Source organism: Mesoplodon mirus, assembly GCF_964341445.2.
Source record: "Mesoplodon mirus genome assembly, chromosome: 18".
Taxonomy (NCBI): domain Eukaryota; kingdom Metazoa; phylum Chordata; class Mammalia; order Artiodactyla; family Ziphiidae; genus Mesoplodon; species Mesoplodon mirus.
The window spans coordinates 6,405,180-6,419,964 of record NC_138994.1 but is presented as its reverse complement, the minus strand read 5'-3'; the positions used below and the strand labels follow the sequence as shown (position 1 = coordinate 6,419,964).

Below are 14,785 nucleotides of genomic sequence, written 5' to 3'. Positions count from 1 at the left end.
AGAAATAAACATCAGGAGCCTCATAAGCAAGAGGAGCCCATTATCTTGAATTGAAAACAATAACTGGCCTTACAGGCTTTCTGAGGGCTCTTTCTGCTGGATCCTTCCATATAGCCGGTTCTTCTCTGCAGCCATCTCTAGGTACCCCGTCCCCATCTAGAATGGCAGCACCATTCTAGGGCTGTATCCCCAGTGCCTAACACATAATAGGTGGTCAACAAATAGTTGTTGAATGAATAAATAGATAAATTAATGAATTAGCTCTTTGCTTATTCTGTTAGAAACTAAATGTTCAAAGAATCCCAGAAAAGGAAGAGACCTCACAAGCCAGAGATTAGACATTTTTATATGGACTAACCCAAATCTCTTATGAGTGCCACAATACCAAATTTTTGAAATGCAGCCTGTGGAAGATGTTAACAGAATCATGCTAATTTTAAATACCAACAGTGTTTTGAGTATGTTATTTTGTCACTCCCTAGCTTTAAAAGAAAATAACCGGGGCTTCCCTGGTGGCGCAGTGGTTGAGAGTCCGCCTGCCGATGCAGGGGACACGGGTTTGTGCCCCAGTCCGGGAAGATCCCACATGCCGCGGAGCGGCTGGGCCCGTGAGCCATGGCCGATAGGCCTGTGCGTCCGGAGCCTGTGCTCCACAATGGGAGAGGCCACAACAGTGAGAGGCCTACGTACCACAAAAAAAAAAAAAAGAAAAGAAAAGAAAGAAAATAACCAACTTCAAAAGGACATCACAATAAAACAAGCCTATTTGGGAGAGTTTGAGGAATTTTTTCTTCCCCTCTAACATCTTTCTGAAATAATTTCATGGGCATTAATTGCATGAATACGGTCAGATTAAAAGGTGCTCAGGGCTTTCCTGGTGGCGCAGTGGTTAAGAATCTGCCTGCCAATGCAGGGGACACGGGTTTGAGCCCTGGTCCGTGAAGATCCCGCATACCGCAGAGCAACTAAGCCCATGCACCACAACGACTGAGCCTGCGCTCCAGAGCCCACGTGCCAAAACTACTGAGCCCACGTGCCACAACTACTGAAGCCCACGCGCTTAGAGCCCGTGCTCTGCAACAAGAGAAGCTGCCACAATGAGAAGCCCACTCACCACAAGGAAGAGTAGCCCCTGCTCAACGCAACTAAAGAAAGACCACGCGCAGCAAAGAAGACCCAACGCAGCCATAGACAAATAAATAAATAGATAAATAAATAAATAAATTTTTAAAAAGGTGCTCAGGCAGAACTTATAATTCCATACCAGGTGATTTCAAGTCCCGTGGTAAAATTAATTGGTGTAACATGTTCTTGATTTCTGGCAAGTTTCTAAAGGAGTATAACTTTCTTGGTGTTGTTTCTTGTGTCTGCAGCAGAGGGATACCATGCAAGATAACCTGCTAAAGATCCAGCAGGAAATGGCCGAACTGGAAGCTGTGTTAGAGCGGCACGGGAGCCAGGCTTCTCACAGCTCCCTTTCCCTCATAGCCGATTCTTGTGCCCCTGAGGACCTGCTAAATCTGGAACAAAACACATCAGAAAAAGGTTTGTAATATTGGCCAAACTGTTACCTTAAGCAAAATTCTTCCTTCCCTAAGCCTTTATCTCTTTCTGAAAAGTATGGACCCAGCTCCAACATTTTATGATCTTTGCTCAGCATATATTTGCTGAGTCACTCCGTGGGAAATCTTAGAGCCTTTCTTCTAGTCTCTGCTTACAACTAATTTACCATTCAGAGGGCCCAAGACAGTCAGTAAGCATCGTCATCTGAGTACCCACAGTAAGGAAATGCTATGGGGCACCCACAGGAAGCTGAGTGTCATGGGGCAGATTGGAAATAGGTAACCCCATCATTTTAGAAAGTTTATAAAAAAACCACTCAGACATGTTTCTTATAGCACTGGTGTCAGATCACAAAGCCCTATTTAGTCTACTTTCTGGTTTATAGACAGAGACGTCTATATATACTTCAGGAACTGCACCTTGATCCACAGAAAGCCCAATTATGTGGCAGAGACAGGTGCTTTATAACAGCATGATTGTTATCAACAAGACGAGGCATTTGGAGTAACTGGGCAGGGGGAGCTGCTCTGAGCTGACTCCCTATAAGAAGTGAGCACCAAGCTGAGAAATAACCTGGCATAAAGGAAGGAAAGTGAGATGAAAATCTGAGTTTTAACTGGAAAAAGCCTGTGAAAAACAACACATCAGGCAGGGTTTTAAACAGGGGCAAATACACAGACACTCAGTGAGAGGCTAGGCATAGGCCTGGGTTCCAGGGGGGAGCTGGTGCTAGCTACCCAGCTAACTTAGTGTTAAAGTCCTTCTTCGTTCTCCCTTCCTCAGGCCTACAGGGGGCCAAAGGACCTTCCTCTGAGTCTTTCTAGGAACTCTACTCTTAATTATTCAGGAGAGTGGCGTTGGTCCCGGAGTGTGTGCCTTGTAGTGTTTTTATGTTCAGAGAGAAACAGTAAGTAGCTCATGCATGAGAAGCTAGGAACTCTGTTGCTATGGCAGTGGTTCAAAATGTATTTCCTTAAATGCATTCTTTGTAACTATCTTCATTTAGTTCATCTCCCAGATAATGTAGCCCCAAGTCTCGTCACCATCACAATTCTCGTTGGTGCTTTCACCACCTTCAATCTAAAAACAGACTAGACTTTCAATTTGAATGCACCAGATATAAAATTTTATTGTCTGGCTTTGAATATGTGTGTGAATCTACTATCTCATCTTTGTTGTTGGGGGGTATATTTTCCTGAAGATCTGTACACAAAATGTTTCTTTGTGGCTTTTTTTTTTCATAAGTGCTATACTTTTATGTATTCTATTTTACTATGAATTTGAAAAACTGAAAACTTCTTCTGAATTTCTATATAAAACATTTTTTTTAATGAAAGAGCTTTTACTCTATCCTTTGTGGTAAACTTATTCATTGGTCTACTTTCTCATGAAATTATAATATCCTCAGAGTTTTGAAGTAGGTAGGTGAATGTTGAGAGGAGGGAAGAGAGGCTTATGAGAATTTCTCCATTTAAAAAGAAGTGTCTCCTCTCCCAACTCCACAGAGAGTGTCTGCCATTCCCACTTATATTTGCACAACTTGAATATGTTGTTCAAATTGCTCAAATGCTACTTCTCAAGGAGATCATCTATAAGCACAGTATTTTTTTTTTTTTTTTTCGCGGTACGCGGGCCTCTCACTGCTGTGGCCTCTCCCATTGCGGAGCACAGGCTCCGGACGCGCAGGCTCAGCGGCCATGGCTCACGGGCCCAGCCGCTCCGTGGCATGTGGGATCCTTCCGGACCAGGGCATGAATCCGTGTCCCCTGCATCATCAGGCGCACTCTCAGCCACTGCGCCACCAGGGAAGCCCAACCACGATATTTTTTATTGTAATTTTTAAGTCTCTGACTTTTCCGGCCCCACTTTACCCTGTTATACTGTTAGATTTTTTCAATAGCCCTTATTAACCTTTTTTTTTTTTTTTTTGATTTATTTTTGGCTGCGTTGGGTCTTCGTTGCTGCGCTCGAGCTTTCTCTAGTTGCGGTGAGCGGAGGCTACTCTTTGTTGGGGTGCGGGCTTCACATTGCGATGGCTTCTTGTTGCAGAGCCCAGGCTGTAGGCGCACAGGCTTCAGTAGTTGTGGCTCACAGGCTCTAGAGCACAGGCTCAGTAGTTGTGGCACATGGGCTTAGTTGCTCCACAGCTTGTGGGATCTTCCCGGACCAGGGCTTGAACCTGTGTGCCCTGCATTGGCAGGCGGATTCTTAACCACTGCGCCACCAGGGAAGGCCCTTAACTTTTAACAATATCTAATTTGTTTTGCATATTGTTTAGAGTTCCTCCTTACCTCCCACTAGAATGTAGTCTCCATCTGGGCAGAGAACCCTTACACCTGAGCCTGGATCACAGTAGGTGCTCAATAAATATTTTAATTCACGTGATTAAAACTCTGAAGCCCACTCTATAGAGTTACTGAAAGAAAATTTCTGGGTATGGATTCTGGAATTTTGTGGCTTTATTTCTGAAACATTTTGAGCATCAACTTAATAGCAGCTCAAGTTTTGTGCCTTTTTCCCTCTTAAATTGGTGTGAGTCTAACTGAAATTCAAGCAAACTTCTTAATCCTGAGAAAAGCGGTTTTGTTTACCTTCAGCTGTACTAAAATGACTTATTCTTTAAATAAATGTTTTATTTTTGAATAACTTTAGATTTACAGAAAAGCAGCAATGATAGTCCAGAGAGTTCCTACAGGAGCTCTACCCCTTACCTAGTTTCAGTTTCCCCTAATGTTGGCATCTTCCATTACCATGGTACTTTTGTCAGAACGAAGAAACCAACATTGGCGCATTACTAGTAATGAGCGAAACTCTAGACTTAATCATATTTCACCAGTTTTTATTTTTATTTATTTTTATTTTTTATTATTATTTTATTTTTAGCTGTGTTGGGTCTTCGTTTCTGTGCGAGGGCTTTCTCTAGTTGCGGCGAGCGGGGGCCACTCTTCATCGCGGTGCGCGGGCCTCTCACTATCGCGGCCTCTCTTGTTGTGGAGCACAGGCTCCGGACGCGCAGGCTCAGGAGTTGTGGCTCACGGGCCAAGTTGCTCTGCGGCATGTGGGATCTTCCCAGACCAGGGCTCGAACCCGTGTCCCCCGCATTGGCAGACAGACTCTCAACCATTGCGCCACCAGGGAAACCCCAGTTTTTATTTTTTAAGAATCCGTATTCTTAATGATGATGAAAGCTCCTTTTCCAGGATCTTTACATCAAATGTCCTGCCCTCAGCCTAGATCTGCCCTACTGTTTACCTAAGGGTCATTCCCAAGCCTGCATAATATTTTTGTGCAAACGTGTATTCTTACCCATTATGAATGATGTGTACCTCCCTCTGCAGGTAAAGCTATTTCATATCAGGCACTTTGTTTTTATTTTTGTTTTGTTTTTTTCCTCCTGAATTACCTGTCATTCATAAAGCAAACATTAGCATTTGTAACATCGTAGTCCATTACAGCTGAAATGATTTTCAGACACATCTGAGCTTTTCTGCGCTACAGTACGTTCATTCCTGAAAGCTTATAGTTTATCATTTCTCAATATCTCTTTCCTCCTTTTCAACGTCTTTCTCTTTGATTCTTCCCAATACTTTTCAACAATGCTTATTAACACCTAATAGGCAGTCAGTAAATTTATTAAATGTTTGGTCTGGCCCATATTTCCTACCCATGAAGAATATAACATATTAAGACCCACAGATGAAGGAATGATTTCAGGGGGGACTACAGTACTGTTCCAGTACTTGGGCTCTGGATCACTGCATCTATGAAATAAGGATTAAGGAAAAAGAAGAGCAGAAAAGTTTTTCCCTGTATTTTTTAGGTACTGTTGAGTTATTGAATCCTAACTCAGGTTAGCTTATTTTCTTTGTAGCTTGGGCCCCATTGTAGTGAAAAGGGGAACTTGTATGTTAAATGTCCAGATGGTGGAATGACTTTTTAATATCTATTTTTGTGTCTGAGGCCTTTCCCTCCCCACCCTTTCACTTAAAAAAATAAAAAAGCCCTTTCCAATAGTTCATTCTGTCACTTTGCTGTACACCGGAAACTAACACAACATTGTAAATCAACTATACTTCAATAAGTTTTTTTTTTAATTAAAAAAATAATTAATTCTGTTTGGTGTGATTCCTTAGACATTGCACATTACCTTTTATCAGTGATCACCTTGTATTTAGGGGGGAAATGATGCCTATATTAAAAACTTTACATTCCAGTTGGAAGAAAAACCTGCTGGTTCATGGTTAGACCCTTCTTTGTTTCAGCACCTTACAGTAGCTCCAGGCAGGGTTCTTGTGTTCCTAGAAACTCACAGGGCCAGAAAAGAAGACTATAAAGGAAACTATAAATAATGTATTTGAGGATTAACTCAGGAAATCAATGATTATTTCCCCCCAGGCTACCCAGTGTCTTAAAAAAATAGTTTAATTAATACAGCCCTTTGTTTAAATTTTTCTGCCTTTATTTATGGATTTTGGCTTTTCTAATAAAAGCTCAAAATAAATTATAGTCATCAGTGACTTTGTAATGGATAGAAGACATTTGTAATTTTTAAGTATTTGTGTTTGCTTTTTAAATATTTCTGCCTTTAAGCCACTTCCTAGGAAGCAGTGACACACTAATACATTTGGAGGAATTAATGAATAAAAAGGATGTACTAACGTGCCAGAACTGTGCCTTGGGTCTGTCCTGTGTTTTTTCCTTTCTTGTGCCAGTTCATCATTAGTTCCATGTATTACTTCCAGGTTCCTTATCAGTCGGCACCTTGTTTTTTTGTTTGTATTGGTTTTTCGGTTTATTATTTTCTTAGTAATTGAAAATGTGAAGCAAAATGTCACCTCTGTTTTCTTTCTCATCTGACCCCTCCCTCGTTTCCACACACATGCAAAAACTCAAACCCCCATCCTATACAATCTTTTTTTTAATCATATATTGAGTTTATTTGAGCTCTAAAATATTTAAATATCAACATGCACCTTAACATTGAGTGATTTCACGGGTCGTGCCCAACACAGAACTTGGACAGGAAATCCTTTGGCCTTGGTGCTTCTGTTTCATGGAAAAACCGCATGACCTGTGTCTGCTGCTTCCACGCTTTGTTTCTTCCAGCTCCATCTTTCCCTTAATGACCAGAAGATCAGCCACCCTGGGGTCTATGGCGTGGGCATTCTTCATAAACATTTCTCGGACTTTATCCGGTCCCTGTTTCACAAAGATGTCTAGCTGGAATAAATGCACAGTGTTCGGCACCTCCCGATACCAGGCGCGGTAGAGCTCACGCAGCCTTCACTTAGCCTTGTTCATGTCCCGATTGAAAATGGGCTTCACCGAGGTGCTGGCTGCAGCAGCAGCTGGGTGGAGGCCGCTCGTCTTGCTAAAGCCCTGTACAGTCTTTGATGTGGAGGCGATAGGGATGGAGAAGAGAGTGCGCTTTGTGCTTTCTAGTACTTTCTCTTCCCTATTGTCTGAGGTGATTTGAGTACAATTTAGTTTGCTGCAGAGATAAAAATTCATTTCCTATTCTTATGTCCTTATCATTCAGGGCCAAAAAATATAAATATATTATTTTTTCAGCCTTGTCTCAGCTGGGTATCTTTATTTACCCAGTTTTAAAGTGTTCCTTTTATTGTTGTTATTATTTTTTAGTCATTGAGTTCCGTTTGGTGCTGTATCACTTGTGTTTATAGAATTCTGTCTGATATACCTGTTTAAAAACCAATCTGATGGGGACTTCCCTGGTGGTGCAGTGATTAAGAATTCGCCTGCCAACGCAAGGGACACGGGTTCAAGCCCCGATCCGGGAAGATCCCACATTCCGCAGAGCAACTAGGCCCGGGTGCCACAGCTACCGAGACTGTGCCGCAACTAGAGAAACCCTGCACGCAGCAACAAAGACCCAACTCAGCCAAAAATAAATAAATAAATAAATAAATAAATTTTTTAAAAAACCAATTTGATTGTCACAGATTGCTGCTTTTGAAAAAATTGATATTCTCACCTGAATTATCACTACCAGGATAAAGCAGTAAAGTAGATTTCTTTGTTTTCTCATTCCATCTACAGCAGTATTAACTTCAGAGAAAAGTAGTGAATATCCTATAAGCCAGAATCCAGAAAGCCTTTCTGCTGACAAGTTTCAAGTATCTCCGGATTGTTCCACCAGTAAAAATAAAGAACCAGGAATGGAAAGGTAAGAAGTAATAAATGTCAAGTTTGGTAGCTAAGTAACACCTGTACTTACATTAAACTTTTAGTGTTAATTTTTTTTTCACCATACTTTCTCTAGTTTTTTGTACACAGACATATCTAACCTCTCATTGCCCTAGGACACTTCTTTTATTTAATTGTATGTAGGCTCTTTGGACCTGTACAAGGCATGAGCTACAACATGAGAAATTCACAGTAGATCTGTCCCTTTTCAAGGTCAGAATAAAATACAGAACTAAAACCTCAACAGGCCTGGAGGCTGATGGTAGACTTCTCCAAGGCCGCCCTTGCCCTAATTGAAGTTTTTGCCTTCCTAGAAAAAGTTTAGCTATTAATTTACCCCAGTAAATATTCAGAATATCTTCCAGGGATGTTGTTCACATCACTATTGATATAAGACAATATAACACTTTATAGTTTTAAAAATACTTTATCTACTTCTTCATTTGATCTTTATAAAAACACAGTGAAAGTAAAAGGACAAGTTCTGGACTATTATTCCAAATTGATAGTTCAGGATAAGAGTCTCAGAACTGATAGAGTCACACATCTCATGACTCTAGAAAGGAAAAGGAATTCATATTTATTGAGTTTCTACCAAGTGTATGTATATTTTCACTTATCTCTCTGGGAATAGTGACAAGTTGTCAATAATCTAATCACACCATCTTTTCCAAGCATCTTGGATTGGACTGAGGATATATTTTTGAGGCTGTGATAATGGCCTGATGACTGTGATAGAGAATGAAAAGATTTGACCTCCATAGGCCCTAAACCCATGATTAGAGGTAATGACCTCATTGCTGTGCTTTAACCGATTGAGCTAACCACCTGTTTAATATTCAGATGAAATATTCCTCTTCCTCCACCCCCACCCCAGTATACCCTATAGAGACTTCTGTTAAAAAACCTACACATTGATTGAACTTCCTCCACTAGACTGCTTGAGGAACAGTTCAGGTCTTGCTCATCTTTAATCCATGGAGCCTAGCTTTAGGCTAATACTAAATACCCAATAATTGTTTGAATCAGTTATCTGATCTCTGAGGTCCTTTAAATCTGCTGATAAGTATCGTATTAAGCAAAGTTCTAAACACCTGAAAGAGTAGAGGAATTACTGTGTGCATGTGCTCTTCTAACAATATATTATAGCTGGCTTTTATTTTTAGAATGACTCTGGACATTGAAAAGGTAGGAGGTAGGGATGATTCTATGAATTCTGCTAAAACTGGGTAGAAAGAATGAGTGTAGCAATGTCAAAATTAATCAGCTTATTTTCATGAGAGAGCTGATTCTCATACATTCATTTGAAATAGTGTATAGAATTTGAGTGAGTGGCAGTGGATAATTTGGTGAAATTTGCTGACATGCTTTTAAATGGCTAGGAGATACACTGCCTCAGGCCAGACCCTAAGGAGAGATGTTATATGTCAGCCCTGACATGTTGGCAGACATCGTGAACCCAGACTCCTAGCCATCTCTCGTGTTCCCTCTTGCTAGTCATTCCCGATCTCTGACAGTGAGCTCTTTCACTTATGCCTTGGCTGCCTGGGAAGTATGATTAGTCCTTTCACAAGCTACAGTGATGGTTTTCTCCTTTCATCCTTTTTTCTAGGTCTTCCCCTTCTAAATCGCAGTTGTCAGATAATAGTCAGTATATGCACAGCCACTCAAGGAGTCTTCAGAACGGAAACTGCCCACCTCAAAAGGAGCTTGAGGTTGTTTATGTGGAGGAGCAACAGCTGACGGAGTCTGAGGCCCAGGATTTAATGGAGCTGTCTTCTCTGCCAAGACAAGATCTAGGTAATATTTCATCTGCTCTGATGGAGAAAACACTTTTATTTTACTCCGAGTATTAACCTAAAGATATTCTGATGAATCAGCTTTCAAATGTGGTAGTCTATCATGAATGCATCTGTTATACTTAAACCCATTGGAAAAATAGCTTGAATGTTAATCCAAGTTGAACATTATTGCCGCTGTTAATCAGTCTATATTGGTTTAACTCTAACAGTTTTGAGGATGGGATAGTCTTGGTGCTCTCCAAATATTTTACTTCAACTGTTAGATGAGAGTTCTAGGGTCCTAGGGTAAAGTTTTAGGCTTGTCCTTTATTGAAAAATGAGTCAGATCTCTAAAGTAAGCTCTTGTTTTATGAATTAATGAATATAAATTGCTATATATTATATGCTTCATAAATCACTGTAACTGAATGGTGTGTTTTATGGCTTGTAAATCAAGGTTTTAATCAGTAAAGAAAGTTTTAAATTAATCCTGAAAAACACATTATCATAAAAGGTGCTCTTAGACATCTAAATGTTTTTGGCCATGTTCACTAGGGTCATTTTAGGAATCTCATACATTCTACTTAGCTGTGCTTACTTGCTGATGGAGTGACATTTTCTGAAATGTTTCAGGGATGGTCTGTTTTTAATTTGGTAATGATATCTGATGATTTATTAAGTGAAAAAGTTAATGATATCATCATGGATGAAGAAACAAAAATCATTTTGATTGTATTTAGTCAACTATTTGTATTTGGTTTTTTTTTTTTTTAAGTTTCAGTGATATAGGAAGTGCCAAAATATTCACAAGCAGCCCAAAGATTTAAGTATACATTTGAGTATAACTGAATCACTTTGCTGTACACCTGAAACTAACACAACGTTGTAAATCAACTATACTCCAATATAAAATAAAAATTTTTTAAAGAAGTATACATTTGAATCAAAACCATCCCCTAAGAACTAAACTGATAAATGACAGAAATTATAGAAAGCAGGCTTTCTTATAATATTGCATTTAATATCTAAGGTGCAAACATATTTCATGTTAAAACTGAAATAGGGTAGCATCTTAAAAATCAATGGTATCTTTCTTTAATTTTTAGTTTTATTTTTAATTGTGGTAAAAAAAAACATAAAATTTACCTCAACCATTTTTAAGAGCTCAGTAATGTTAAGTATACTCCCATTATTGTGCAATAGATCTCTAAAATTTGTTCATCCTATAAAACTGAAATTCTGTACCCATTAAATAGCAGCTCCCCATTTCCCCCTTCCCCTATCCCCTGGGAGTCAGCATTCTACTTTCTAAGAGTTTAGATACTCTAGATAACTCATGTAAGTGGAATCATGCAGTATTTGTCCTTTTATGACTGACTTTTTTCATATAGTATACTGTCCTCAAGGTTCATCCATGTTTGTAGCTTTTTTAAAACCATTGTGTGTGTAGACAGATATAGATATATACGTATCTCACATTTTCTTCATCCATTTATCCAATGATAGACATTTGGGTTGCTTCCACCTCTTGGCTATTGTGAATAATGCTACAACAAACATGAGTGTGTGCATTTCTCCATTTTATTGTAATTAAATGTAATAGGTGAAGAGTAGTTCATTGGAATGGATGTGGCATAATTTATTTAATCTCATTGTACATTTAGTTTGTTTCTAAAACCTTACTGTTATAAACAATGTTGCAGTGAACATTCCTATGACTATACTTACAGACCTCTTTTATGTCCTTAGGATACATTTCTAAAACTAGAATTGTTGACTGCAAGTATAAACACACAAGGCTGTTGCTACATAATGCCAAATTTCCTTTAGAAAAGTTAAGCTGCTTTGCACATCTACCAACAGTGTTATTAATGTACCCATTTTTCTCTTAACCTAACTTAATCTGTCTTTTTAATTCTTAGCAGAGACTAGATGTTATAATTCAAAATTCACTGTCATATAGATTAAATTTCTTTCCTCATTCCTTTCAGAGGGAACCCCTCACCTAGAATCTGGAATCAGCCTCTTCTCTGATGACCCTGAGTCTGATCCCTCTGAAGACAGAGCCCCAGAGCCAGCTCATGTTTGCAGCATGCCACGCTCAGCCTCTGCACTGAAATTACCCCAATTTCAAGTAGAAGAATCTTCCAGGAGTCCGGCTGCTGCTCATACTACTAATACTGCAGAGTATAATGTGAGGGAAGACAGTGTCAGCAGGGAGAAGCCAGAGTTGATATCTTCAACACAAAGAAGCAACCAAAGAATTTCTATGGTGGCATCAGGCTTGACCCCACAAGAATTTGTGAGTGTATCCATATGTATTTCCCTAATGACTGAGCCTTCATTAACATACCGCAATGGCTTTAAATGGGTACTAGCTGTGAATAACCTATAGGAAGAAATCTGGCAAACAAGCTCATTACTATGTAATTTCATTTCCATTACTAATTTCTGAAAACTTATACCTAGATAAAGCTATAGCATGGATTATTTTGTATGTATTTAGTAAAGGAAATAATTATTAAATATTAGCAGAAAGGTTATGGTTTTGAGTATAATACAGAGCTTTTTTATTTTAATTTTCGTTCTGCCTAAAAAAGCAAGGAGCTATGGCTCTACTCTGCAGAAGGCATCTTTTCCCCACCTTTGTTCACATCGGAGTGAACTTACCAACATGATTAACTAAATTTAAACTGGTTCCAAGTACATGGCCAGATAGCGGCATTTCTCCAGTGTTTATTTATCTTTATCCTGGCTTGTAACACTGTTATCCAATAGCTTGCCCTGTCAGTTCTACCCTACAATAACCCATCCCTGTTAGGGTTTTGACATCTCCTGCTAGAAACAGGAATTGTTCTGTGCTGTGGGAAAATACCCATTCAAGTATTAAGACCACTGAAACTTTGTTTCTACTTGGATTGAGCATAGATTTCAGACATCATAGGAAATTTATCTCCCCTTAATTAATCACCATCAATTAATCATTAATTGAGTGAAGATTTCTTTAAAACCATGATAACACACCAGAGTATCAAGCAGATTCAATAGTGGATGCTATTTATTGCACACTGAGAAATGATTCAGTCATTCTTAAGTATCTTTCTTAATATATCCTTCCTGGAATAGAAACCATTTCTCATCCTAGCTTCTCCATAGGTTAGCAGCTCAGCATGACCTCTGTGACCAGATGTGTCCCACTACTAAAAGGGCAAAGTAAGCTGTGTCTGCCCTAGTAGATACAATGAATAAATTCTCATCAATAATGCCAGAATTCTCATCTCACAACCATGTGCCCAGAACAGCTATTTGCTCTAAAAATTCATACCTATGTCTGTTTATATTGCTCTTGATCTTTTGTCAACACATCTAAAATACCCATTTATTCACTGAAAATTAGCATTCCTTATTCCTTTGTTTTGTGAGATCAGCTTTTCCGAGAAGGCTAAAATGATCTAATCTTTCTTGCCATGGGCAATCCTGAACTGCAAATGAGACTCTAAGTGGTTTGGGTACATATTGTCTCTAAACAAGCAAAGAAGAAAACTTTTCAGCTCTATTCAGACTTGCCGAAGTGTGGTAAATTTATTATGAAAGCTGCTGACTGTATTAACACATGATTAATTCCGAAGCCCATATTAAGATGATCTTTTCAGCAGTTGCTCTTCTAACTGAATGCTGTTTCAAGGCTGGGATTTCAGCAATTAATCAGTTCAGAATTGCTAATGATCCTGGCAAAGGGCAGTGGCAAAAGGAGGAGGATGTCATTAGCTTCTCCAGCTTGCCTTTTTCAGTGCCCTGTGGCAGTATGGAGTGAAGCAGCATGAAAGAAAGACAGCCCACCCTCCACTGCAGTCTCGTGGGGCACATAAATACTGGCGTGGGTGGTGATGGCTAGTAAATGATGGAAATACTGGCGTGGGTGGTGATGGCTAGTAAATGATGGAAATACTGGCGTGGGTGGTGATGGCTAGCAAATGATGGAAATACTGGCGTGGGTGGTGATGGCTAGCAAATGATGGCCCTTGGTAAACAAAGTTATTTACCAAGCAGTAGCTGCTGATTATGTCAAATGTGTCTATAATGGATCTGGTTAATTTCTTTTACTGCCTATTGATTTTTTATTTGGTTGATAGATAATAGCTAGAAGGCTCTAGATTTCTTTTGGGAAGAATATGAGTCTCTTCCAATCCTTCTCCTTAAGAGGAATTGATAGTTTTTGTACTGACCTTTAGAAGCATCTTGACTTGAACGTTTTAAAACTGTCAGCAGGTTGAATCTAGTTCTTAAGCCACATATCTGAGCATAACTTTCTGTATAGGCAAGTTACCTCTCAGCTTATAAAGTGTAGGCTGATAAATCTAAATTACAGCATAGTAGGGTGTCACTCTGCAAAGAAACTGTCTTAGGGAATCAAATGATTTCTGTTATAAAAGGAAAATTAATATTATTTTGAATCCTTGGTTATAATTCCATGTCTGTTAGCACAGACTATTTTAGAGTTTCTTCCTCTGATTTGTACATAATTTTTATTAAATTACTATTTATTTTGAAACTTCATATTAGAATAAAAAGGATGTACCTTTTGTGAGAAAAATGGAGGTTCAAAGCTGGGATAAGTAATACTCAAGCTGTGTTCTAGATGTAATTTATTATAATGTAATATTTGATTTGATTTCAGGTGCTTGTGCACAAGTTTGCCAGAAAACATCACATCACTTTAACTAATCTAATTACTGAAGAGACTACTCATGTCATTATGAAAACAGGTACACCAAGAACCTTTACAGAATATGCTGCATCTGTTGCATAAAACTACATGAAGAAATGGGCATGTTTGTTAAGCATAGCATGGGTGACCGTCTTCCAATAGTCAATCAGTTATTGCTTGATGAAAGAAAAATAATAGTTTTGCTGTTTCCTGACCCCCTTTTATTTTGGGTTAAGATTGGAGAGTGGTGAGCCAGAACGATGAATCACTTCTCCTAGTCCACCCGGCCTGGACTACACTGGGTGAGGGCTTTCTGGGAAGGCAGAGCCTGAGTCCTGGAGGAACAAATGGGGCCAAGAGGGGAATGAGCAGAAGTGAGTCTTCACTCAAAATCTGGGTGGTTGGAAACCCTAGCTCCATGTCCTCACTCCACTCCAACACCTAGTTTGAGTGTGGTTGAGAGTTTTACAGGAAACAAGTCCAGTTATCAGCTCTGAGATAGCCTAGCATGTGAAAAAGAAAAAAG

At 39.2% G+C, this 14,785-nt stretch overlaps 1 protein-coding gene and 1 pseudogene across 2 annotated transcripts in view; one reads left to right on the top strand and one right to left on the bottom strand.

Annotated features, from left to right (window-relative positions):
- The window catches only part of BRCA1 (BRCA1 DNA repair associated), a 63,141-nt gene that overhangs the window by 33,485 nt on the left and 14,871 nt on the right, over positions 1 to 14,785 (top strand). The window contains 5 exon segments of the mRNA XM_082604673.1: positions 1,374 to 1,545; positions 7,624 to 7,750; positions 9,383 to 9,570; positions 11,543 to 11,853; positions 14,230 to 14,317. Coding sequence (XP_082460799.1) covers positions 1,374 to 1,545; positions 7,624 to 7,750; positions 9,383 to 9,570; positions 11,543 to 11,853; positions 14,230 to 14,317 — 886 coding nt within the window.
- LOC309794206 (NADH dehydrogenase [ubiquinone] 1 alpha subcomplex subunit 6-like) lies at positions 6,493 to 7,074 on the bottom strand (annotated as a pseudogene). The gene has a single exon. The product of its transcript is annotated as an NADH dehydrogenase [ubiquinone] 1 alpha subcomplex subunit 6-like (transcript).